This window comes from Microtus ochrogaster, chromosome 15, assembly GCF_000317375.1.
Source record: "Microtus ochrogaster isolate Prairie Vole_2 chromosome 15, MicOch1.0, whole genome shotgun sequence".
Taxonomy (NCBI): Eukaryota; Metazoa; Chordata; class Mammalia; order Rodentia; family Cricetidae; genus Microtus; species Microtus ochrogaster.
Window position 1 is genome coordinate 12,506,145 of NC_022017.1, and position 25,948 is coordinate 12,532,092.

At 40.7% G+C, this 25,948-nt stretch overlaps 3 protein-coding genes across 6 annotated transcripts in view; 2 read left to right on the forward strand and 1 right to left on the reverse strand.

Annotated features, from left to right (window-relative positions):
- Xpnpep3 (X-prolyl aminopeptidase 3) overlaps positions 1-15,128 on the reverse strand; it is a 50,448-nt gene extending 35,320 nt beyond the window's left edge. For 2 of the 4 annotated variants that reach the window (XM_005354161.2, XM_026782741.1), the window contains exons 1-2: positions 14,964-15,128; positions 1,697-1,813 (exon numbers count right to left, since the gene is read on the reverse strand). In XM_005354161.2, the coding sequence (XP_005354218.1) occupies positions 1,697-1,813; positions 14,964-15,027 (181 nt within the window). In that variant the 5' untranslated portion in view covers positions 15,028-15,128. Of the gene's footprint in view, positions 1-471; positions 620-1,696; positions 1,814-7,891; positions 7,952-14,963 lie in introns of those variants that run through there. The other 2 variants (XM_026782740.1, XM_026782739.1) reach the window with 2 other exon arrangements.
- On the forward strand, positions 6,825-8,416 carry Dnajb7 (DnaJ heat shock protein family (Hsp40) member B7). The gene has a single exon (XM_005354160.3). The coding sequence runs from the start codon at positions 7,081-7,083 to the stop codon at positions 8,011-8,013; it is 933 nt and encodes a 310-aa protein (XP_005354217.1). The 5' UTR covers positions 6,825-7,080; the 3' UTR covers positions 8,014-8,416.
- A 143-nt stretch (positions 15,129-15,271) lies between the features above and the next one.
- St13 (ST13, Hsp70 interacting protein) overlaps positions 15,272-25,948 on the forward strand; it is a 32,603-nt gene continuing 21,926 nt past the window's right edge. Inside the window, exons 1-2 of the mRNA XM_026782683.1 lie at positions 15,272-15,760; positions 23,886-23,943. Of these exons, the coding sequence (XP_026638484.1) occupies positions 15,651-15,760; positions 23,886-23,943 (168 nt within the window). The 5' untranslated portion in view covers positions 15,272-15,650. The remainder of the gene's footprint in view (positions 15,761-23,885; positions 23,944-25,948) is intronic.

Here is a 25,948-nt window from a genome sequence, read left to right on the forward strand (position 1 = left end):
CCCGGCCTACATTGGTATTTTAAGGTGGCCTATTCTGCCTGGCTTCTATTTTTCTCTTTTTAAAGGAAATTTTCATGTTTTATGTGATGGGCATTTAGACTAAATATTGGTGTGTCTTTCTGTTGTTGTTGTTCTTAAAATATTGGTGTTTTGTTTCAAGTTGCTTTTAACATTTTTTTCAGAACAATATTCAAATCTGTAACAAAGGCAAAAGTAAAAAAAAATTATGCACATATGTAGAGAGCAAACAATTTAGACACTAAGTAATTCATCTTCGTATGACTGTGAGGTTCAAGGCCTGGGAAATGCAGCTTACCACATAAAAGTATTTCACCACAAGAAATCAATCATTTCAAAGCTGGTAAAACTTAAGTATCAATTCTACCTTTTCTTCTTTTAAACAGAAACTACAGGTAGCAGGACAGGGTAAAAAAAAATCTTTACTACCAACCAGACTAGTATTATGCTTACCTTACAGCTTTGAAAAACTCTGATTTCTTGTGTGTTTCAGTGGTGAGCTGCATTTCCTGAGTGTCAGCCGACTTCCTAGCAGGAATTCCAGTCTGATGAGGAATCAGCCAAAGGAAGTCCTCAGTGAGAGACACACTGGTATCCTTCACTGAGTGGAAACAGTGAAAGAGCAACATATTTCTAAAGGGAATTTATTTTATTACTATACATGCTTTCATAGCAACTTAAAGAAATACATGTTTAACTTCCCATGGTGGAAGTAATAAGTAATTTTCCTCAAAACCCTAAATCTTTCTATAAAGCATTTGGTTTACCCTGCTACCCCATTTCTGGAGTTCCAGTCACATATGCACCATCGCCTTCCTAGACACAAAACAAGCAAAACAAAACAAAATCCAGTCAAGTCTTACTCTCTGCAACTGCGATGGCACCTGTTCTCGCAGCATCTCTAGAAACAAAAGAAGCCTTCCCAGTATTTCCCATGACCCTCTACCAACTGAGTCAGCTGCTCACAGTGGCAGACAGCTGAAAATTTTGTTCAATTCATATTGAAGAATTCTGTTAAAATTCTCAAATGAACGTTTAATATTTCAAATAGAAGAGATAAACAGAAAATAGTCTTAGAAACTATAACTTAGAATTTTTGTTTAAAAATACCTGAAATATGAGGCCAGAGATGGGTCAGTGGGTAAAAGCACTGGCTGCTTTCTTAGATACCTGAGTTCAGTCCCCAGCACCAACACAGTTGCTTACAACCATCTCTAACTTCAGTTCCAGGGGATACAATGTCCTCTTCTGGCCTCCAAGGGCAACAGGCACATATGTAGTACACAGGTATACATGAAGACAAAATACCCATACAAAAATTCTGGAATATATACTTTTTACTAGTTACTCTGAATTATAGCTTAATTAAAATAATATTATTTGCCAGGTAGTGGTGGCACACGCCTTTAATCCCAGCACTTGGGAGGCAGAAGCAGGCAGATCTCTGTGAGTTTGAGGCAAGCCTGGTCTATAAGAGCTAGTTCCAGGACAGACTTCAAAGCTACAGAGAAACCCTGTCTTGAAAAGAACAAAAAAACAAAACAAAAAAACAAACAAAAACATTAGAACACTATCAGTGTATAATCATGACACACAGCTAGTAGGAAAAATTTCAATGCGTAGCATTATCTAGACAGAGCATATACACAGAGTAGTGGTTGTTAGTTAGAGGCCTTACCTGGTCTGAGGAGGTGTGGATGTGTAACTGGGCTGGGCTGGCCTAAGTACCGGTTTGGAATCTTCTTCTTTGGCACAGGCTGGAGGGAGTACCTTCGCTGTAAACATGATCTGCATCCTGAAGAAGAAGCAAAGGCTGCAATGGAGCATCTTTACAGCATGCACACACTCATCTATTCCTAGCAGTTTGGATCCTTACCAAACACACATTAGCAATTCTTTTCTTCTCCTTCCAATATGTTTGTGGCTCCTTTTCTATGCCAGAGCCTGCACTGGGCCCTAGGAAACACAAAGAAGCTCCCTACTCCCAGAGACCTCAGTCTGCTACAGCAGAAGCGACACAAACACACAACATAGCATGAATAAGGAGCTATGAGGAGGAGGAAGAGAAGGAACAAGGAAAAGCAAAAAAGGGTCAGAAAGGAGTTCAGGGGTAGCCCAAGGCAATACTCTAAAATTTGGAAGAACAGAATTGACTTTTTTTTGTTGTTGAGACTATGTTAGCTTTTAAGAAAACAAGTACTTGTCGGGCCTTTGATCCCAGCATTCGGGAGGCAGAGGCAGGAGGATCTCTGTGAGTTTGAGGCCAGCCTGGTCTACAAGAGCTACAGAGAAACCTTATCTTGAAAAACCAAAAAAGAAAACAAGTACTTGCTATTTCATTTAGTATTGCAATGCAAGTATGGTAAAATAATGTATGAAAAATGCTTAGCCATAGCTGACTAGCATCAATTTTATTCATTCATTCATTCATTCACTTATTCATTCATTCATTTGGTTTTTTGAAACAGGGTTTTTCTGTTTAACAGCCCTTAGCTGTCCTGGAACTAGCTCTGTAGATCAGGTTGACCTTAAACTCACAGAGATCCACCAGCCTCTGCATCCCAGGTGATGGGATTAAAGGTATGTGCCTCCACTGCCTGGCCTGTTAGCATTAATTTAACCATTTTATTTAGGACATCATTGGAATACACGCTAAGCAAGACATAAGAGTAAGATTGTTTGACCTCATAATCAAAATGAAGTATAATGGAAACAAGAGAAGACAGAACATTACAATACTATATAATAAAGTACTAGATTCATAAACATAGTAACTGTTGCAACTTAAGATGGGTATAATCACAAGGAGAGGCACATGGAGTCGTTCATAAAAGCTATTTGTGTGGGACTGCAAAAGGCGATGATGATTGCCCTGAAATCACTCACGCCACCTCCCCTTGAGGGGAAAACTGAAAAGCATCCCATGAATGCCACAACAGCAGGCACCATGTGTGCAAATGAGCTTGAAGAAAGAGGGGAGGCAGGAACACACGGGAACACGCTGGTGTAACAGTAGGTACTCTGCTGGCAGTCCTTTGAAAGCTTTGTACGGTTTATCCTGGCACTTGGGAGGCAGAGGCAGGTGGATCTCTGTGAGTTCGAAGCCAGCCTGGTCTACAAGAGCTAGTCCAGGACACGCTCCAAAGCTACAGAGAAACCCTGTCTTGGGAAAAAAAAAAGAAAGAAATGGTGATCCTTCCTCCAAAATCTCAGAATGAGACTGTGCCTGAGAGTGTTTCCTCTCTAGGGCTGGGATGAAAGGCATGCACTGCCCGGTTTCTATGGCAACTAGTATGGCTACAAGGATTAAAGGTGTGTGTTACCACTGCCTGGCCTGTAAGGCTGACCAGTGGGGCTGTCTTACTCTCTGATCTTCAGGCAAGCTTAATCTATTAAAATACAAATGAAATGCCACTATAAGCCGGGGCCACATAAAGAATTCCAATCTCAAAAAACAAAACGAAAAGGCAAAACTGTTTAGGGAAAGCTCCATTTCTTCCTCTCTCAGAGAATCTCCAACAAAGAAAAACTGGGGGCTGGAGAGATGGCTCAGCAGTTAAGAGCACTTGACTGCTCTTCTCAAGGACCAGGGTTCAATTCCCAGCACCCACATGGTAGCTCACAACTGTCTGAAAATCCAGTTCCAGGGGATCTGACACCTTCACACCAATGCACATAAAATAAAGTTAAATAAACCATAATAAATTTTTAAAAATTTTTTAAAAAAACTGTGAAAACGTCCAGTTGTGCATTCTTGCTGGCTGTGGAGGCTCCTCCCCTGAAGTTGCCAGAGACCCAGCCTATGGAGGATATGCTGTCATTCTTCAACTACAGGGTATAGAAGCACCCTCCTTTAGTTCAGGCCATGTTTTCTCTTGCCCCTTCTTTAGCCTTGATCTCTGAGGGCTGGAGGACTCACCCAGGAGTTGCATTCCTCAAAGTAAACCTTTTCTTTTTCAATTTGGCTGGATCTGGCTTACTGTGTTGGTGGAGAAACCTATTATCAGGGTACAGAAAACCCATTATATCTTGACACTGGAAACCCAGGAAGACTTGAGCTTCCTGCCAGTTAATCGGCCACGGGGTGGGGGGGTGGTACTCCTCACCCTTTATCTTCGACTGAATCGAATTTTGACACCCATTTCCAAGCCACCGCCTGCAGGAGACCCCAAGAGTCTGACTCAGAAGAGGTCTTGACCTGGAAGAGGTACCTTGCAGTCAGTCTTAACCTCCCCCACCCCTGACTCAGATTTTATTTCATCAGCTTGGCCTCAACACAAATCAATGGTCAAAATCGACGACCTCAATTTCCACATTCTCACAGACTGTTACCATCTACTGCCACAAATGATGTCCAAATATTTTATACCTGACTGTATGCTTTGTCCTTTTCCTCTAAGGCTCTACTTCCTCACTCCTAAAAATCTTTTTTTCCCTATGATTTCTTTGTATGTCGCTCTATATTTTAAGATTATACTGTAAACTCTTTTCTTTCTTTCTTTTCTTTTGGTTTTTCGAGACAGGGTTTCTTTGTGTAGCCCTGGCTTTCCTGAAACTCACTCTGTAGACCACACTGGCCTAGAACTCAAGAGATCCATCTGCCTCTGCCTTGCAAGTGCTGGGATTAAAGGTGTGCGCCACCATTGCCTGGCTCTACACTGTAGACTATAAACTCTTGTTTCAGGACTTGTAAATTGTTCATCTGGCATGGTTTAAAATCTATGTAATTTATAACAAAGTCTGTTTCCATGGAAAGCTTTGTTTGTCTGTCAGAGACCAGACTTGACAAAAAAATACCTCTTGCCAGGGTAGAGGTGTGGGGATTTAGAAAATTTAAGTAAAGAATATGAAGATGCAAAAGAAAATAATAAAACGAAGAAACATATAGGAATAGTATTGGGAGGGAATTCCAGTGAGTACTGAAATTCACCTGTTTTTAATTTCCAACTGCTTAAAATACCCAACCCCAAAAGATAAGAATAAAACAAAAAAACTACATTAATATGATACAAGGAAATGAACAGACCAACTGAGGTTGCGGGCTACATTCACAGTTAAACATTCTATTGCTACAATGAAACAAGTCACACTCACTCTCTAGACCAAAAACACTCTGCAGGCAAACCACTCCCTGGATGGAATCCAAAGTTATGTACTTAAGGGAACCAACTAGAACTTAGTTGGATCCTTAGACTGTTGTTTGAGGGATGAACATCTCTATTCCTGGAGTACAAGGCCTGGCTATTAGCTACATCTGTTGACCTTGAGAGCAGAACTAGGTAAGGATCTTTGTTTGAGGTGGAAACACAATAACCTTGAAGGGCTAGAGGTAAGTTCCAACTCTCTGACCTTTGGTCAGCATGGACACAGGCTCACATTTGTCTGTTAGAAAAGTTCTATTTTGTATGTATGTATGAATCCGTGCCTGTATGTTTTCTTGTGGACACGGCAGCTACACAGGCCACTCGGGGATCCGCAGTGTTTTACTTTTACCATAACAGCTGCTGCATGTTTGTTTCTGCCTGAGTTTACTATGTTCCCTAAAAAGTTGAGATATCACATTTTCTCAAGTTGTTTTATGCATTTTGTTGTTGTTTTGAGACTGGGTCTCTTTAACAAAGCCTGTCCTGGAACTCACTCTGTAGACCAGGCTGGTCTCAAACTCAGAGATCCACGTGCCTCTGCCTCCCAAGTGCTGAGATTAAAGGGATGGGCCACTTGAGTACAGTCAGTACTTTCTGCATTCTGTATAATCAAGCTTGCTATTTAGTTTTTGAGACGGGTCTTTCCCTGTAGTCTAGGCTTGCCTGAAACCTCTCTTTTAGTCTTCCTATCTCAGCCTTCTATGTTGGGATATAGGCATGAACTACCCTACCCATTTTGTATGCCATTACAACTGAAAATTAATACTTTTATTCAATACGGCTATCAGTAGAGGCTAAAACTATCTGGTACAAAGTAGACATTATATACTGAATACACAAATGCACAGCTTCCAAGAGCTTTCTTTATTCATGCTTTTCTTTTTCCTTCTAGAACAGACTCACAGTATACAGCATGGTGCATGGCTTTTACTGTGATTTTACAATAGACATTTAGTAGGCACAGACCCTATCTCAAATGACTCACTGCTGGCAGAAAAGCTTGACTAGTAGGCTACTAAGTCCAGCAAGTTTTCTTTGAGACCACAGCCCAGGGCTGTCACATAACTAGTTTATTCATCTGGTGTATATTCCATCATAGTTTTAATTATAACCAAATTACTTATTTTTTATCTTCATTGAATGTGTCTTTTGACTACAATAAATTTCTCAACTGCTTGAATACCCCCCGCACAAAGCTTTCTAAGTCTTTATTTTTCTAAATTAAAACATAGAAGCTGGTATGGTGTCACACGCCTTTCCCAGTACAGGGAAGGCAGCAGTAGGACCTCTGAGTTTGAGGTCAGCCTGATCTACAGAGGAAGTAGTTCCAGGATAGCCAGGCAGGGCTGCACAGAGAAATCCTGTCCAAAAAACAAACAAACAAACAAACAAAAAACCCAACCAAAACCAGAAGAACCAAGCAATAATTGAGGCTCAGTAATCTAGAAGTCAGAACATATAAGAGGGATGCTGTGGAACACAACCCAAACCAAACCAACCAATCAACCAAACCCAGAAGAACCAAGCAATAATTAAGGCTCAGTGATCTGGAAGTCAGAACATATAAGAGGGATGCTGTGGCCATCGGCACAGATCGCACAGGAAGATATGGGAGAAAGATAAGAGGTGTTCCAGCCCAGAGTGACTTTGGAGAAATCACATTCAGAAGATTCAATCCCTATCTCTACCCCAGTATGACACCATAATGCAGCTCTGACATATGCTTGTTCCTCTGTTGTCACATAATCAGAACCCTCAAGTCCTTCAGCAGTGGTTCCCAGCACTAACAGTACCTTCAATGTAAAAATGTGCCTATTTGCGGTCACTTCTACCACCAGCTGCAGCAACAGAGCTTGAGCTGCAAGGAAAACACAGTGCTTACTATCAAGAGTGTTTGTCTCTAATACTCTGTCAAACCATGGTGGACTACTATGAAGTTCTAGGAGTGCAGAGATATGCGTTACCAGAGGACATTAAAAGAGCTTACCGTAAAGTGGCACTTAAATGGCATCCTGATAAAAATCCAGAAAATAAAGAAGAAGCAGAGCGAAAATTCAAAGAAGTCGCCGAGGCATATGAAGTATTATCAAATGGTGAAAAACGGAACATTTATGACAAATATGGCAAAGAAGGATTAAATGGCAGAGGTGGAAGTCATCTTGATGATGAATATGAGTATGGCTTCACATTCCGTAAGGCAGATGACGTCTTCAAAGAGATTTTTGGTGAAAGGGACCCATTTTCATTTCACTTCTTTGAAGACTCACTTGAGGACCTTTTGAGCAGTTCGAGCTCTAGTGGAAGCAGAAGCAGAGGCACCGGATCCCTTTTCTCTTGTTCGTATGACCACCCAGTGTTTGCCAAGCTTTCTTCTTATGACACAGGATATACGTCTTATGTTTCACTGGGGCATGAGGGCCTTACTTCATTCTCTTCCCTGGCATTTGATGACACTGGGATGGGCAATTACATAACCATCACACCTTCAGGCAGAATTGTTAATGGAAGGAACATCAATACAAAGAAAACCTTTGAGAACTATCAAGAAAGAGAAGCTGAGGATGATGGTGAGTTGAAATCCTTTCTTCCAAATAGTGTGGCAGATGAAGAGGGTTTTGCAGAAAAACGACACTGGAGAAGACAGTCGCTCAACAACTATTCACCAAACTCTTACTGCCCCCCAAACATATCTCAATATACCATTGTGGACAACAATGAACAAGGTATACCTGGTGTCACCAGCAAGAAGGAGCCTTCCATTTTCTCAGCAGGATTCAAAGAAGGTGGTAGGAGAAAAAAGAAGAAGCACAAAGAGGGGCAGAAGAAGAAGTCAAACAAAAGGAATCACTAATTGCCTCTTCAGACACATTATGATCATATAACATTTAAACACCACTCTTTTGTGTGTTTTGGTTAATCACAGAGTTTCATAGACAATATTTGTTAATACTATGTAAGAGTAGGTGGGGGTCTTTTGGTTTTGTTTTGTTTTTGTGTGTTTTTGAGACAGGGTCTCAACTATGTACCCTAGGCTGGCCTGGAACTTGCTACAGAGACAAGGATGACTTCAAACTCATAGAGATCTGCCCATCTTTGCCTCTCAGTTGCTGAGATTGAAGGTGTATACTACCATACCTGGCTTGAAATTTTTTTTTTACAGGATTATGGACATTTGGTCAGTAGTTATGTGAATAAGTTATATCAGAAAAGGATGAATTTTAAACTGTTATTTTAAAACTATGGGAAACTACAAAAATTTTTAATGTTTTACTTTTGAGCTTTTTGAGCATTTCCCCCAAGAGTTTGTGACCCATTTAACTCCTTTAATACCATCACAAATTCCTGGTAAATGTACATTAGGAGATAAAAGTCTATTAAGGATTATAGGTTCAGATTCTAGCAGTATTTTCTTTTAAGTTTGAAGTAATCAGTCATATCTGCACAGATGTTCACAGCAGCTCTGCTTACAGTAGCCAAGAGATAAGAGCAACCCAAATGCTCATTAAGGACCTAAGATATTAACAAAAATTAATAAGTAGTCACACTTATGAGCATATGCATGCCTACAAGCATGTGCACGCACACACACACACACACACACAGTCTCCTGAGATAGTCCCTTCCTCTGAAATTTTGAAATATTAAAATCTTAAGATGCTAAGTGAAATAAGCCAGTCACCCATAAACAAATACTAAAAAGTAAATGTTATACAGTATCTAAAGCAGTCTAATTGAGATAGGAAGTGGGGAAGAAGCTCTTTTGTGGGTACAGAGCCTTAGATCTGCAAAATAAAAACATCCTGGAACCTCACTTCCCAACAATGTGAATATATTAATATCAATGAACTGCACATTAAAAATGTCTAACATGGTAAACTAAATTTAGTGTGTATTATACTACAAGGATTACCCACAATTCCTTGGAATAAACATGGCTGTATCATGAGCTGCAGGTCACCAGACACTCTCTCCAAATAGGAAATGTTTTAGTTTTATTGTGTCTGTATGTAGGATCTACAAATGCTTTACTATAAAATAGCTACAGCTAATTCATTTGAGGATCATGTCGGGAGAAAAAATGGTAAATTACAAATGCATTAGGTACCAAACAAATGGTTTGAGCTGAATACTTTATTTAAATTTGTTTCTTTTAAAAATAAATTAACGGGGGGTGGGGGGCTGGAGAGATGGCTCAGAGGTTAAGGGCACTGACTGCTCTTCCTGAGGTCCTGAGTTCAATTCCCAGCAACCACATGGTGGCTCACAACCATCTGTAATGAGATCTGGTGCCCTCTCTGGTGAGTAGGCATATATGAAGACAGAACACTGTATACATAATAAATAAAAATATTTAAAAATAAATAAATAAATAAATTAATGGGGCTGGAGAGATGGCTCAATGATTAAGAGCATTGGCTGCTCTTTCCAGAGGTCCTGAGTTCAATTCACAGCAACCACATGGTGGCTCACAACCATCTGTAATGAGATCTGGTGCCCTCTTCTAGCATGCGGGCATACATGGAGACAGAATGTTGTATACATAATAAATAAATAAGTCATAACAAAGCAAAACAAAACCAAAAAAAAAAAAAAAAGAAAAAAAGAAAAAAGAAATGAACTTGGGGCTGAAGAGATGATGACTCAGCGGTTAGAACCACTGAATGCTCTTAAAGAGGACCTGGTTTCAATTCCCAGCACCTGCATGGCAGCTCACATCCATCTATAAACTCCAGCTCCAGGAGTTCTGACACCTTCACACAGATAAAATAATATTCACATAAAATAAAAAACAAAACCCTTTTACTTTAACCCTGTCATGTCTTAGCTTTCTGTAATGCTTCCATCTTCATGATCTTCTCCACATTTTATTCATCCTCTCAGCCACTGAACACTGAGCATTGCGATTTGAGGGCCTACTGCCTGCTGAGTGAGCAGAGTAAGGGATTTGAGGAACACACAGCACTATGCAAACAAAAGCCACTGAGTCTACAAACTGGAGACATATCTAAGTAAAACAGAATTTGCTAGGTTTTTTTAGTTGCTTGATTAAAGAGATGGAGCAAAGAAATTTTGGAGTATAGAATTATATTTTTCCATGTGGCTATTTGATGAAACAATTCAGACATTGGACTTGCAAGGTGTAACATTCCTGCTGTGGGCTGCATGGGAGGAGTTTGAGGAGCACTAAGACCAGTGCTGCAGGTTAAGGATAGCAAATGGACGAAGCCAAAGCCCTGAATGAAAGCAGATTCTTCAGGAGCTGCTCGGTTCACAAGCATGTTAACTACTGCATGGGAGGAAGTAAGCCACAGGAGGCTCCGAGGAGAGGAATCACATATTCAAATTGGACTCCTTTGCAGTTGCCAAAAGACTCAAGCAAGGGTAGAAAAAGAGAAATTAAAATATTGCCACAGTTTGGTCCAAGGTGGTGGCAATGGGGTCTATGTGACTTAAAAGTGATAGCTTTAGGATATACTAAAAAGGTAGAACGAACAGGTTATGCTGACAGGGTATGACAGAAGTTGAGACCAACAGGTTTTGGAACACAGGAAACAGCAGCGCAGGGGCTAAGTTTTGGCTATGTTACACAAGGGACGCTAGACTTTATTAAGCATGAAAACAATTTGTTGCATGACTTGTGTTTACATAATCTATCATTAACTTCTTCCTTTATAACATTATTGGCCATGTATGTATCCTTTTTTCTTTTGTATTTTAGAAATGTAATTATTGTCAATTCTAGGCATTATCAAGCTTCTAGTCCCAAATTCTTAAAAATTACAGTATTAAAGGGTGCAAACAAATCATCCAGCAACACTGAAACCTATCACCTTTGTTCAAACACTAAACTGAAAGCCAGAAATTTTTCTTCCTTCCTTCCTTCCTTCCTTCCTTCCTTCCTTCCTTCCTTCCTTCCTTCCTTCCTTCCTTCCTACTACCTATCCAATCTGTTTTTCAAGGCAGGTTTCTCTGTCTGTCTGTTTACCTACCTACCTACCTATCTGCTTTTCAAGACAGGTTTCTCTGGTTGTACTAGACCAGGCTGGCCTCAGCCTTGAATCAAGAGATCACCTGTTTTTGCCTCCAAAGTGCTGGGAAAAAAAAAAAAAAAAAAGGTGTGTGCCACCACTGTCGGTATAACTACTATTTTTAAATAATTCCCATAGCAAATGTAAACTTTTGCTTAGTATTGTCTGATTCTCAGTGGGGAGGAAAGGTAATTTATCCTTTAGGAGAAACTGGGGACAATTAGCATCCAAAGTTATTTTCAGAAAATCATAAAAGCTTAGACTATTTTAAATGCCATTAACATAAAATGTGTCACTTAGATTAACCTGTCTCCCTGAAGGAGTAAGGTTGGAAATAAGAAAATCCATTTCCAGAACCAAAACCCAACATCTCAAAACAGCAAGATTGTAATGATATGTCCTCCAATTCATCTCTCCTTTCTTTGAGCTGGATTTCATGTAGCTCAGGCTGGCCTTGAACTTGCTAAGAAGCCAAGGATGAACATGAACTTCTGATCCTCCTGCCTCTATCTCCCAAGTGCTAAAATTACAGGAATGTGCTACCACATCTGGCCCTTTATCCACTTTTAGCTAAAAATTTAGATTCAATTATCTTTCTCAATGCTTAAATTAAAAAAAAAAAAATAGCTAGCTGACTGGAGGTGGTAGCACACACCTTTAATCCCAGCACTTGGGAGGCAGAGGCAAGACGGACGCTGGTTAGACTCATGCCGTTAGCCACAGTCAAGTGGCGATACACATTAATGGAGATGGGTTAAATTAATATGTGAGAGTTAGCCAATAAGAGGCTAGAGATAATGGGCCAGGCAATGTTTAAATGAATACAGTTTCTGTGTGATTATTTCGGGTGTAAGCTAGCCGGGCGGCCGAGACCAAAAGCAGGCCCTCTCTCCTCACAACAGAGTGGTGCCCAATGTGGTAAAGTGACTCTGCGTAAAATCCGAGAGAGCTTCAAAAAGCATACAGAGTTTAACACAGCTTCTTGCTGTTTGCTGGTGGCTTGTTGCAGCTGCTTTAAGAGATTTTCCTGATTCAGCTGTAGCAAAAACAAAAAACAACAACAAAAGCCTTGCCATTTTAGAACAAGGCTTCCTGGGCCTTGCTGCCGTTGCAAACGCCCACTTACTCCTGCTTTCCCAGTACTGGGAAGTATGCACAATACCCAGCTCTCATTGTTTCTTGATAGAATCTACAAGGTCTTCACTGAGCCAAAGTCCAGCTTTTTCTAATATGTCCAGGAATTACAGTTCACGTCTTACTACAAGATAAATAGATTTTGCAGCTTATGCATTAGACCAAATAGTCATTTTGATATAAATACCTTAAAATGATATAAATACCTTGAAAATACTTCAAAATATTACCATCCATATAAAATGAAAACACTTCCGGGTTCTAGGGCCATGCATGTGTGGACAGGCCCTCAGGCAGAAGTGCCTAATGGTCCCGGGGCCCGCATGTGTGGTTGTATCACACACGGATGACTCAGCTAAGACCTTGGGCGCATGTGTGAGCCCCATCATCTGAGTATGACGTAGTCAAGTCAACCTCCTGTGCACGCGTTAGACAGCTTTTAAATGAGGGACGTGCCATCTCTCTCCCTCTCTCTCAACTAAGAGGACTTCAAATCAGCAAAATTTGCAGGGCTGGGGTGTGTGTGTGTGTGTGTGTGTGTGTGTGTGTGTGTGTATAATTCAGTGGTAGAGTCAGCTCCAGGTTCAATCCCCATCACCCACAACCAACCAACCAAAAAACCTACTCTCAATTCAGATATTCATACCTTCCTCAGGAAAGTTTCTTTTTCTTTTTTTTTTGGGGGGGGAAGGGTCCAATTATGTAGCTCTGGCTGTCCGAGGCCTCACTATGTAGACCAGGTTAGCCTCAAATTCCAAGATCCACCTGCGTCTGCCTCCCTAGTGCTGGAAAAAAAGCATGCACACATCAACTGGGTTAGGAAGCTTTTTAAGGCAGTCAATAGTCTTCAATCTAGAGCAGTTCTCAGCACGCGGGATGTAACCCCTTTGGGAGTTGAATGACCTTTCACAGGGGTTGTATATCAGATCCTACACATCAGATATTTATGCTTCATAACAGTAGCAAAATTATAGTTATGATGTAGCAATGAAAAAAATATTTTTTTTTGGTTGGGGTCAGCACGTGAATTCTATTAAGGGGTAGAAGCATTAGGAAGTTTAAGAGGCAACGATTTAGAGTCTTTCTAAAGAAAGGCGACCACAATGTAGTTGGGGAGGTAAGTTCTGGAAGGAGGGGTGAATGACTCAAATACATTGTATGGAAGTATCGACGAATTAATAAGAATATATTTTTAAAAAGAAGAGTAAGCAACACCACAGACAGTCCAAGTCCTATTCACAAGAAACTCAAACCCTAACTCCATGGATAGCCATTGCTTACAATGCAAATGCATTCCTATCTTTCCTTTGTTCTGTTATCCCTTGGGTCAAGATTGTAATTTTTCAGCCATAAGGTCATCTGTTGTTTGTCTATCTCCCAATTCTAGACTGTGAGCAACAGTGGGGAGTAGAGATGCATCGACATTAGCTACTGACTCAAAAGTAACTGAATGAAATTGCAGTTTTTGGCTCACAAAATGAGAAGCGGCAAAATAACTGTAACTAGCAGAATTAAGACTCAGAAGTGGTATAAAGACTAGACATAACCATGTAACAAACATCGGCCTCAATTGTGTTTCAGTTCCGCATTGGTAAACTGAAGATTCAATGCCACTCCTTCATTAAGCTAAAAAATAAAACAAAAAACATTTAGTGGGAATATAAGATGCTGAATTTACTTTTCTTAGAGGTAAACTACAATAAATTTACAAGATTTTTATGTATTTTAGTTCAGTACCTAGTCCTAAAGCTGGATCAAATCGGGGTTTACATGAAGCTTCAACAAAGATAGAGATCAGAATCAAGAAGCTGTCTCTAGCCTGGTCACAGGCCTCTGTGATAATAACTGATCAATCGCGCATTTATTTTCATTCCTCCCTTCAAAGACACAACAAATTTTAAAGAACAAGCTCGGTGCAATCAACAATTTTTTAAAAATAGAAAGCTGATATAAAAAATTCAATTTCAGCGAGCCCAAGTCTCACACACAAATGCCAAGACAAGTTTTGATGTCAAATACCCTATTTTCTGGTTAACATTCCTCACAACTCATCTGAAATATAATCCAATATTTGATACCCTTGGTAGGTGGATGACACATTTTTCAGTATAAAATTTTATGTTAATCAGATTAATTGCTCATCACACAGTACACGGAAGGTTCGCGGTCTCTGCGCTGTTTGACTGTTCATAAAAGACTTAGCCATGTCTCCCTCATCTCCGGTACTTTGTGAACTGAACTGCACATGACATTTGTTCCTAAACGTGTTTCTTCTATCTTTCGAGCTAGCTCTCCTATGAAACCTTTGAAAACCGGAAAGATTTTACGTCGCCCTAACAGAAACAAACGGTACTTGACATGCAATACTTTAGCCAAGTTTGATGATAAAAGATACAAATTCCGAATTCGAACATCTTTGAAGACAGTTCCTCGGGTTTTCCCTTTCTTCAGACATTTCAGCTTCCCAGAATATCAAACTAAAACCCACTTTCTCAGAGCAGCGGGTCAAAAGAAAAAACCGTGGGGACCCAGGAGCAGACCGGTCCAGAACCAGGCTCATCAACTTGTAGCTCTTTGGACTGTTTTAGGCTTCTCCAAGGGAAGACTTGGAGGGGACCCCGGCGGGAAAGACTCTAACCTGAGAGGCCGCGGAGCCTGGCTATTACGGGAACCAGCTTGGGTGTTGAGAGCAGGGAAGGCATGGCCAGCACACACGCGTCAGGAAGAGAAAGTACGAATTGCAGGGGGGAAAGAATCCGCCAGCACAGCCGCGTCGCCAGGAAACCAGCCAACCGCCCCGCCCCTCCCGGCAGGCGTCGCTCGCGGACTTTCTTCCCGCGGCGGCGCGGAGTGGTGACGTCACCTGGCTGGGGTTTTTTTTTTTTTTTTGGCGCGCCCGTCCCACAGGCCCCGCCTCCTTCCACCCCCGTAGGGCGTCTCGTTGTGCTTAACGGTCACCTTCACAGAATATCCTATTCCAAATGTCTCCCTGTCTGCCGCTTGAAAGTACTGACGCAAGGGCCTTCATCTAGCCCAGGAGCTAGGTCAGAGTTAAAAATACGCGTAAGACTGTCGGGGTCTAGAAGCAGGCAGTATCACGGACAGCTACACTTCTAGAAGCTTCGAGGCGGTGCACAAGTCCAGAGGTAGAGGGAGTGGGAATGAGCGAGCGAAGGCCCGGGGTCACGAGGCCGTTGGGGGGGAGGAGCCAGCGGCCGGGGAGGTTCTAGTCTGTTCTGCCTCGCGGCAGCCGCCCCCTTGCACTCGGTCACGTTGAGCCGCGCCCGAGCCTCCACAGCCGCCCCTCGCCTCCCGCCTCCAGACCATGGATCCCCGCAAAGTGAGCGAGCTTCGGGCCTTCGTGAAGATGTGTAAGCAGGATCCGAGCATCCTGCACACCGAGGAAATGCGTTTCCTGAGGGAGTGGGTGGAGAGGTGAGCCCTGGGCCCCGCGGACCGTTGGGGACGGGAAGAGTGGGGAGCTGGGCCCGAGCTAGCGTGGGGCGGAGGGTAGCGGTTCTAGGCCCCTCCGTGGTTCGCTCCCCAGTGGCTTTGAGAGGTTATCCGGGGATCAGAAGCTTCGGGTAGTTTCGGGGTGAAAAAGCAGAGGTTAGAGCTGGGTTTCCCACAATGAAGTCTCCAGGGGGGTGTGTTTTGGGAGAAATAAATTGTGGGGATTTGAACACTGGAAATAATGCGCGAAACAAGACAAAGCATATATAGAGGGGTTGTTTTTGAAACTGGCGTCTTGCTTAAGTTGCCTTGACCCATATATCGTTTTAAGTACTATCTTAATAGTGGTAACTCACTTAATCTCTGATACCTTAAATTATCTGTAACGTACGGTACATAGATTTTAATTGCTTGGAATTGTGTTAGGAATCATTTATACCTACTGTAATTGTAGCGCCCGTCACTTCAGACCCTGTAGCAAAATGGTTTTGCAAAGCCCAGCGTGCTTGCAGGACTAACTGGAGAGTGTTTCGCCTGCGTACGAGTAATTCCGTGAACTGATCCAGTGCCAGCTGCTGGGACACTGGATTGCTCGGATTTGGCTTTCCCTTTCGTTCTTTTGGCTCGTCGATAAAAGATTTTTAGGACAGAATTAACAGGAAGCTTGAGGACCATTAGAATTTGGGCGGGGGGGGGGCAGTGCTGGTAAGCTGTAACTCTCTGCAGCTGCCAGGGAGGAGGGGGATGAAGAGAAAGTTAAGTCATGCCTTCTGAATTAGGCCCGCAGTGGAAGCTTACAAGTAGTTGTAGAAATGGGGGCGGGGGGTGTCTTCAGGAAAAGTGAGAATTCAGTGCCAGGTCGAGCTTGTTAAGAACTTTAGTTAATATCCAAAGAAGAGATGGGGGAAAGGTGAAGTTCTATTTTTAATTAGAATCCGGAAAAAAGCAGTCTTAGCTGTGGAGGTCTGAAAGCTTCTCCAGGGAGAGAAGGACTTTTGGGCTTTACTTTGTTAAGGCCAGTTATTTCATTTCTTTTGCATATCTTAAGGTGAATCCGCTTTTCTGAGGGGTTGTTTTCTGGGTTAATTCTTTTTGGTTTTTCGAGACATGGTTTCTCTGTGGCTTTGGAGCCTGTTCTGGAACTAGCTCTGTAGACCAGGCTGGTCTCGAACTCACAGAGATCCGCCTGCTTCTGCCTCCCGAGTGCTGGGATTAAAGGTGTGCGCCACCACTGCCCGGCTCTGGGTTAATTCTTTAGGGGAGGACCCAATAAATAACATATAATCTTTTTTCTTTTTAGAATTTATTTGTTATTTATTTGAGATAGGCTCCCACCATGTAGCTCTGCATACTGAGAACTTATATAAACCAGACTGGCCTCAAAATCAGAGATCCACCTGTCTCTGCCAGGTATTGTGATTAAAGACGTCTGCCAACACACGAGCAGTTTCATTTCTTAGGTTATTTTATGTGTGTTGAGTGTTTTGCAAGTATACGCATGCTCGAGACCCAGGGAGGGAAGAGGGCACTGGATCTTTTGGATATAGAGTTGTGGATGTCTGTACTCCATCCACTATTGTGGGTGTTGGGAATGCTTCCTGGGGTACTCTGTAAGAGCAGCAAATACTCTTAATCCCTGAACAATCTCCCAGCCTTGGTATGTAATGTTTTGGGTGGTTTAGAATGTAATGTCTACAGGGACAGGAGAAACTCAGATTCTTTTCCTTTCACTAGGAGCTTTGTCATATCCCCGATACTCTGACCTAGGAAGTACTCTTTTATGTTTTAAATTTATTGTTAGAAAGATGTATTTATTTTATGTATTTTGCTTGCACTTTAGCAAGTACACTGCACGCCTTCTAGTGAAGCAAGAATAGGTATCCAATCCTTATGAACTGTTGTCACACATTTGTGAACCACCATGTGGGTGGGTGCTGGGAAATAAACCCAGGTTCTCTGAAAGAGCAGTAAATGCTCTTAACTGGTGAACTGTAATCTCTCCAGCCCTTCCATTATTTTAAACCTACCAAATGGCAAAGCTGATGCTTCCCTTTCAAGTGTTAACTAGGAAACAAGAGTTGTGGTTCAAGGCTGGTTGTGACAGAAGAGGTCCATTTTGAATGGGCTTCAACCCATTAACTGTTTAGGTGGTTGTGACACGTCTTTAAAGCCAGCAGGTAGCGGTAGGCGAATCTCTTTGGGTTTGAGGCCACCCTGGTCTTCAGATAGTGTTCCGGGACAGTCAGGGTTACAGAGAAACCCTGTCTCAAAAAGCCGAGGGAGAGGGGGGAACAGATGAATGGTACAAAATTTATTTTTATAATTACATTCTAGTAGTTTAGCAATCTCCATATTGGAGGGGAGGCTCCTTAGCTGACAAAAGAAGGGCTGCAAATCTTGTCCAGGAAGGGGTTCTTTCAAAAATTACTTCTAGTGGGAGGCTTAGTGCTCGGTCCAGCTTATTCCTCCCCCTCCCCCCAAAGAAACTCACCCTGTTAGCAAGGAATTATAAAGTGGGAACAGTGGGGCAACATGTTGACTTCCCATTTACTCTGAAGGTTGAGGCTGCTGCAGGCTGGTTGAATATAGCTGGACCCTGATTAAAGACAAAATCCACTTCCACTCCCTAAAAGAATAAACAAACCCTCACATTAAAGTTGCATTTCAGGGGCTGGAGAGATGGCTCAGAGGTTAAGAGCATTGCCTGCTTTTCCAAAGGTCCTGAGTTCAATTCCCAGCAACCACATGGTGGCTCACAACCATCTGTAATGGGGTCTGGTGCCCTCTTCTGGCCTGCAGGCATACAGACAGAATATTGTATACATAATAAATAAATAAATATGTTTAAAAAAAATAAAGTTGCATTTCAAGGCGACTGGAGAGATGACTCAGAGGTAAAGAACACTGGCTTCTCTTCCAGAGTCCCGAGTTCAATTCCCAACAACCACATAGTGGCGCACAACCATCTGTAATGAGATCTGGTGCCCTCTTCTGTACTGTAAGATACATGCAAGAAGAACCCTGTATACATAATAAATAAAAATCTTTAAAGACTCCAAAACCACAGAGAAACCCTGTCTCGAAAAACCAAAAAAAAAAAAAATCTTTAAAGAAAAATAAAGTTGCATTTCAAGAGGGTAGAGAAATGCTGCTTTAAAACATGAGCAGTACACTGGTGTAGTCATTTTCTGTGGGGAAAATAGGACTGGTGATTACTAAAAATAGGAGACTAGTTCTCTGAGCAGGCATATTCTCCAGAAGCAAGTCAGAATGTCACTGTTTTGTGTGGTCGCGTTTTCCCCATTAAGCCTTTTATTCTTTTTCTCTCTGCCATTTTTATAACTGCTCTAGGATTTTTACTTGTTGAATAAATAGAACTCTAAAAGTTTATTATTGTAGTAACTTTATTAAAACAATGGAAGAGAATCCTGTTTTGTAGGGCTGGTTGCGCACCTGTGTAACTTGGCTTTGCGCCCTGATGCACACCCTTCAACAATCCCCCCCCCTCTTTTTTTTTTTTTCCTTTGAAATTTTTGCTTTCTCAAAAACAAAAAAATCTACATGTTGCCATTAGATCATTGTTAGGACTAAGAATTGAGACAGAATTTTAGTGGTTTTTCCCTGATGAAAATCCTAAAACTTAAAGATATTTCTGTTCTGAGCCTGGAGAGATGACTCAGGTTAAGAGCATTGCCTGCTCTTCCAGAGGTCCTGAGTTCAATTCCAGCAACCATCTGGTGGCTCACAACCATCTGTGATGAGATCTGGCACCCTCTTCTGGCCTGTGGGCATAATAAATAAATTTTTTTTAAAGGTATTTCTGTTATTCGATCCACTCATAGCTTGTTAAAGGAAGGATTCCCAAATAAACTATTACTAAAATTCTAGGTGAAACAGACAAATCAAAGGAGAAAACTGAAATTTTTGTTTTCCCTCATTCCTCTAAGAAAGAGGGGATGATGAAAAATAGTTAAAAATATTCTTTCTGTATATTTTGCTTTTCAAAACAGGATCTCTCTGTGTAGCCCTGGCTGTCCTGGAATTCGTTCTGTAGATCAGGCTGCTACCTCTGCTTTCCAAGTGTTGGGATTAAAGTATATGAGCCATCACCAGTAACCAGTGATTTTTTTTTTTTTTAATATCAAATATAATGTTAGTCTGTGAACAAAAGCAGCATTTATAGCAAACTGTTTTCAACACCTTAATTTTGAGCGGATACTGACTGTATGGAAAAAGAGAACTCTGAAATGGTTTCAACTCTGTTAATAACAATTTAAGATAATGTTATTAATAACAAATGTTAATAACATGAATAGTCCTGGATCTAGAAGTCTCGGTGCTTAGCCCAATTTGCAATGGCTGACAAAGATGCAGAGGAGAAAGAAATGAAATAGTCTCATTTAAAATTATCACATATACAAAAATGGAAGTTTTCAGTTCTAGGGACTGAATCCATCAGAGCATGCTAGGCAAGTACTTTACTAACTGTGCTACATGCCCACTCAATCAAGTTTCAACTTAGATTGAAATAAAGGTTATAAGAGACTGGATGTGGGTGATGCATATCTTTGATCCCAACATCTGGGTGGTAGAGGCAGGTGGGTCTCTGAGTTTGAGAGTGGCCTAGTCTACATAGTGAACTCCAGGCCATTTAAGGCTCATGAGACCTGTCTCAAAAAATGGAAAAAAATACACAAATAGATAAAACTAAATCTGAACTTTGTCTTAGGCCTACTTTTATCATTGCACTTGGTGATAATTAAGTCCCCAGGATGTTTTTCCGTTCTACTATGTAGCACAGTTCACGGAACCTGACTGAGTCAATATTTGATAGTGGATAGAGTGCATTCCTACCCTCAGTCCAGAGTTTGTCTGTACATGTGCTTAAATAATAACAGAAAGTAGATCGAAGATTGTAACTCTCATGACAATTATGAATGAAGCTTTGTGTGAGCATATTAAGTTTTGGAACATTGAGAACATTGATCAAAATAATCCATATTTAAGCTGGGTGTGGTGACACACACCCTTTAATCCCAGTAATCAAGAACCTGGGGCAGGCAGATTTCTGAGTTCAAGGCCAGCCTCGTCTACAGAAAGAGTTCCTGGACAGCCAAAGATACACAGAGAAACCCTATTTCAAAAAACCAAAATTTACATTTAAAATTGGTTCAGACTTGAAGTAATGAACTACAATTTGGAATGTGAGAAACATGAGATACAGCTTATGAATAAATTGTTCTGTGTTTAATTCTTTAATTTTGGAATAGTTTCAAAATTGATTCCTGATAGTAGGCTGCCAGCATGCTCAATCCTATTTAGTGTTTCCTGCTAATAATGACAGTCTTCTACAATGTAGCCATCCAAGTAAGGCAACTAGCAAGGATGAATTAATAATATCCAACCCTTAGAATTACAGGTTGCACTCTGTTGCCATGTTTCATTTTCATTCTGAAAGTTTTCAGTTTTACCTTGGCTTTCATGATTTTGATAATTTGAGTATTACAATCCAGATATTTTAGCCTTTCCCTCAATTTGGATTTGTCTGAGCTTTTCTGAGAATTACATTTCTTGGCAGGGCTATCACTTCACAAGAGTTAAACTGTTGTAACTATGTTTGGATGTCACCCTACATTCCTGACACTGCAGTTCGGAATTTAGGAAAGACACAGCTTAAGAAAGCTCTGTATTTTCATTAAAATTTAACCTCAAAGAGCCAGTGTTTGGTTACTGTGTGTGTTCTTTTGAAAAGTGGTTTTGTTTTTAGTGTAGAAATGTTTGTAATGCTATTAAATCATTTTGCTTTCCTGAATTGAAAATTAAGGCATTTTGGATCATGTTTTTTGTTGGTTTTTGTTTTTCGAGATAGGGTTTCTGTGTGTGGCCTTGGCTGTCCTAGAACTAGCTGGCGTCAAACTCACAGGTCTGCCTGCCTCTGCCTCCTGAGTGCTGGAATTAAAGGCGTGGGCCAGCTCCCCCCCCCCCCAACACACTGTGATCTTTTGTCATATAGAAACCATTATTCATTGAGTATATTGAGTAATAGAGTGAGTGTATGTGTGTAATTAGAACAGATAACCTGCACATTTTTTTTCTTGAATGAATGGTCCTTAAAAAGAAATGTCAAATTTGTTTTACTATGATGACATACACACTTGTAATCTTAGAAAGATGTAGGAAGATCAAAAACTCAAGGTTATATTGGGCTTTGTAGTATGATTCTTGTCTTAACAAGTAAAACCAGAGGCAGGGGAGATGCTTTAGCTGTTAGGAACATCGACTGCTTTCTTGAGTACCTAGGTATAATTCTCACCACCCATGCCATTGCTCACAACTGTGTGTCATTAAGCTTAGAATTATAGACAGTTGGGAGCTGCTGTGTCGGTACTGAGAACGGAACCCAGGGCACTTGCAAGAACAATGAGTACTCTTAACCATTGAACCATTTCTTAAGCACCTAAATCTTTTTTTTTTTTAAAGGAAAAAAACCAAAATAAAACCAAAAAATTTTTTTTCTGTTGCTTTGCATTTGAACTTTTGTTTTGTATTGGGTTTACTAAAAGATACTAAGGCATGTCACAGATGAGAGAAAACATTGACAACACATGAAACTGACACAGGCTCATGGGCAGAATATAAAAAGAATGCTCAAGAATAAGATATAGTAATGAAAACCTGAATGAGAATTGAATATTATAAAAATGTTCTTCAGATGACCAAGATTTTACGACAAGGGACTTAATACAATGAAATGTTAGCATACACCTAGAAAGGCTGGAAATTGAGTGGGGAATAGCAAAGTCAGGATTGAATAAGTGCTATTTCCATGCAGTGTTGATAACTACTGTAAATTGGTGTAAACAACTTGGAAACTGATGCCCATCTAAATTCAATTTAGGTATATGCTGTCCATCCAGATTCTCCATGGGGAAGGGGTGCAGATGTGGGTGGGGCAGCTCTAGTCATAAAAGAAATGGTGGCTTGCTAACTGGACTGATGGATAACCTGGGTTGATTCTAGGATGCCATTGTGGAAGAGTACTGACTTTTCAACGTTGTACACTTGCACTTTTCATACCACATAGAATAAACAACACTAAAAGATTTAAAAAAGAAATAACAAGGGGCTGGAGAGATGACTCAGAGGTTAAGAGGTCTTGAGTTCAATTTCCAGCAACCACATGGTGGCTACAACCCTCTGTAATGAGATCTGGTGCCCTCTTTTGGCCTGTAGGCATATATTCAAGAAGAATATTATACATAATAAATAAATAAATCTTAGTAAATGACATTTAAGGGTCTTTTTGGGTGTTACTAAAGCCTTAAATTGCCTTTGTTTCTGCTGATTTGTTTTTTACCCATCAACTACTTAGGCATTCTACTGTTATTTATGAGTCTATAACAAAAAACATGTAAACTTATTTTTTTGTAGTCTTCTCCCCTCTGAATTTTATTATTTGTATATTGTCTTAAACTATTTGGGAAGCAGGGCTTTGCAAAGAACCAAGTGGTCCCTGAGCTCCTGACATACTCTGGCCAAGTGTCAACCTTAAATTTCTGCTGTTCGGATATATCATACCGTTTTCTGAGCTGATGTCTTAGGGGATGATTTTATCATTGTGTGTGTTTTTTTTAAATATTTATTTATTTATTATGTATACAATATTCTGTGTGTGTATGCCTGCAGGCCAGAAGAGGGCACCAGACCCCATTACAGATGGTTGTGAGCCACCATGTGGTTGCCGGGAATTGAACTCAGGACCTTTGGAAGAGCAGGCAATGCTCTTAACCTCTGACCCATCTCTCCAGCCCTATCATTATGTTTTTATTGACTTCTTTGTCTTTTGTTTTTCCTTTGGGAATGGGTACTGATAGCTATAATAGAAATTTATTAGGCTCTTAAGTGACAGGGGAAAGATTTTATACACTAGTGTGTCAAAAACAATTTGATGTTAAGAAACTTAATCATAACAGCATTCATAATAAGAGTGTACTCTTCTAAGCTTTGAAATGTTATCAAGACATTTAGCCCTTTTTAGGTAGAAGTTAATTGCTTTTTAGTGAACTTACGGTGAATATTCTAAACAACTGTCTTTTCTTATTTGAAGCATGGGAGGTAAAGTACCACCTGCTACTCACAAAACTAAATCAGAAGAAAATGTCAAGGTAAGTTCAAATTTCTTTTATTTGTTTAGGGATAAGACACTGTTTTTTTTTAAATAGGTCTTTTTGTTTTTTTAACTGCTATTCACAAGTTTTATTATTCCTAATGTTCCCACTTAGAAGTATAATCTTTTAAATTTGTTGTCTTTGAAAAATTTATCTTAGACCAAATCTGGAAGCTGATTTAAAACTGAGAGTTTGAAGTTGGATGCCAGCTGTTTCAGAATAATGTTACCTGTGTGTTTAGTAGCCTGTGAATAGTAGGCTCTGTATTGCTGCTCCTTGTCTCTTCAGTAGCTGCACGAGGGGATAAAGACCTCAGAGCATTCTCTTCTTCTGTCCCTGCTACCTGAGCGGAAATTGCCGAGGATGAAGAATATGAATCATGGTTTTGTTTTAACATCCTTGGCAGAATGGCATGAAAGGTTGGGAAGGTTGCCCATGGTTTGAGTATGAAGGGGCAAATAACACTTCACATATTTTTCAGTAGTTTTTGTTTTCCTGACTGAGATTTCCCCCCCAAGTTTTCTAATTAGTATGTCTTAAATTGATCGGAAAATCTGTTTAACTTGGAACTCTAAAGGCTTAATTTGTATAAGAAAATAGAAGTTATAATCCAGATGTGGTGATAGAAGCTTGTAATCTCAGCACTTGCGAGACAGAGGCAAGTGAATCGAGGATTTAGGTGGTCTTGTGTTATATAAAGAGCTCCAGGCCATTCTGGATTACCTCGTAGGACATCTCCCCAACAAAAAGGAAAACAGCTTTTTTTCTTTTACTTTTTACCTGAGGGTCTGAGTTCGCATTCCCAGCTTATACTTAAAAAGCTGGGTGTTGCAGGGTGGTGTTGGCACTCACCTTTGATCCCAGCACTGGAGAGGCAGAGACAAGTGGATTTCAGATTTTTTTTTTTAAGCCAGCCTGGTCAATAGAGCAAGTTCTAGCACAGTCAGGGATACACACAGAGACCCTGTCTTGAAACCCCAAGCTGTAGATGTAGTGACTTCTGTTTCTGTTGTAGATACCATGACCAAAACCCACCTGGAGAGGAAAGAGGAAAGGGTTTATTTCAGCTGATAGTTAACAGTATCATAAAGGGAACCCAGGACAGGAGCTCAGGGTAGGGACCTGAAGACAGAAACTGTGGAGGAATGATGATTAGAAGATAGCTTAGCTACAGCTCGAACCCACCTGCCTAGAGGTGTACCTCCCACAGTTGGCTGGACATTCCTATATCAATGAGCAGTTAGAAAATGTCTCAGCAAAGAAGACTGCAGGCCAGTCTGGTCACTTCAAGTGAGACTTTCTATTCCCAGGTAACTATAGGTTTGTGTCAAATCGACAGGTGAAGCTAACTATGACATTTCACCCCTTGACACCATGATTTTAAACTGACCTTTTCTTTCTTGTCTCCAGTGATATTAATATGAAATATTTTAAAAGACCCACAGTTTTTAGTAATTCTAATGCTTTAAAAATTCAATGGGAAGCTGTGTTTAGTGGCCATACTTCTGGCATTAATTTATGTTCTACGTTTCTTTCTGTTGACCAGAAGCGTGGGTTGTTGCTGTGATGGATCTGACTAAGTTGGTTTGGTGTCAGGCTGCAGACAAACTTGGAACTTTGAGTTGGAACAGCTGTGGAGTGTTTAGTACTACATGAAGTCAGGAAGATATGAATGTCTAGAGAAATTCCAGGGCAGATTTTAAAAGAGAATGGAAGAATGCTGTTCATTTACTCAGCTGCTTTGTATATGTGTATGTGATAAAGTTTTACTTTGTAGCTTTGGCTGGCCTACAGCTCTCTATGTAGAGTAGACTGGCCTTAGACTCACAGAGAATCACCTGCTTGGAGTAAAGGTATATGCCATATCTGGCTTAGCTACTTTTTTTGTGATGTTCAGGCCCACCTGCTTAGGGAGTAATGTTGTATGAAGTTTCTGTCCTGCCTGGTTTCTGCATTAAGTCCCAAAGAAATCACAGAGGTCTACATTAATTATAAACTGATT

Bases quoted from the DNA above. Each gene is read 5' to 3' on its own strand.
- Dnajb7 (XM_005354160.3), top strand. From the start codon at position 7,081: ATGGTGGACTACTATGAAGTTCTAGGAGTGCAGAGATATGCGTTACCA.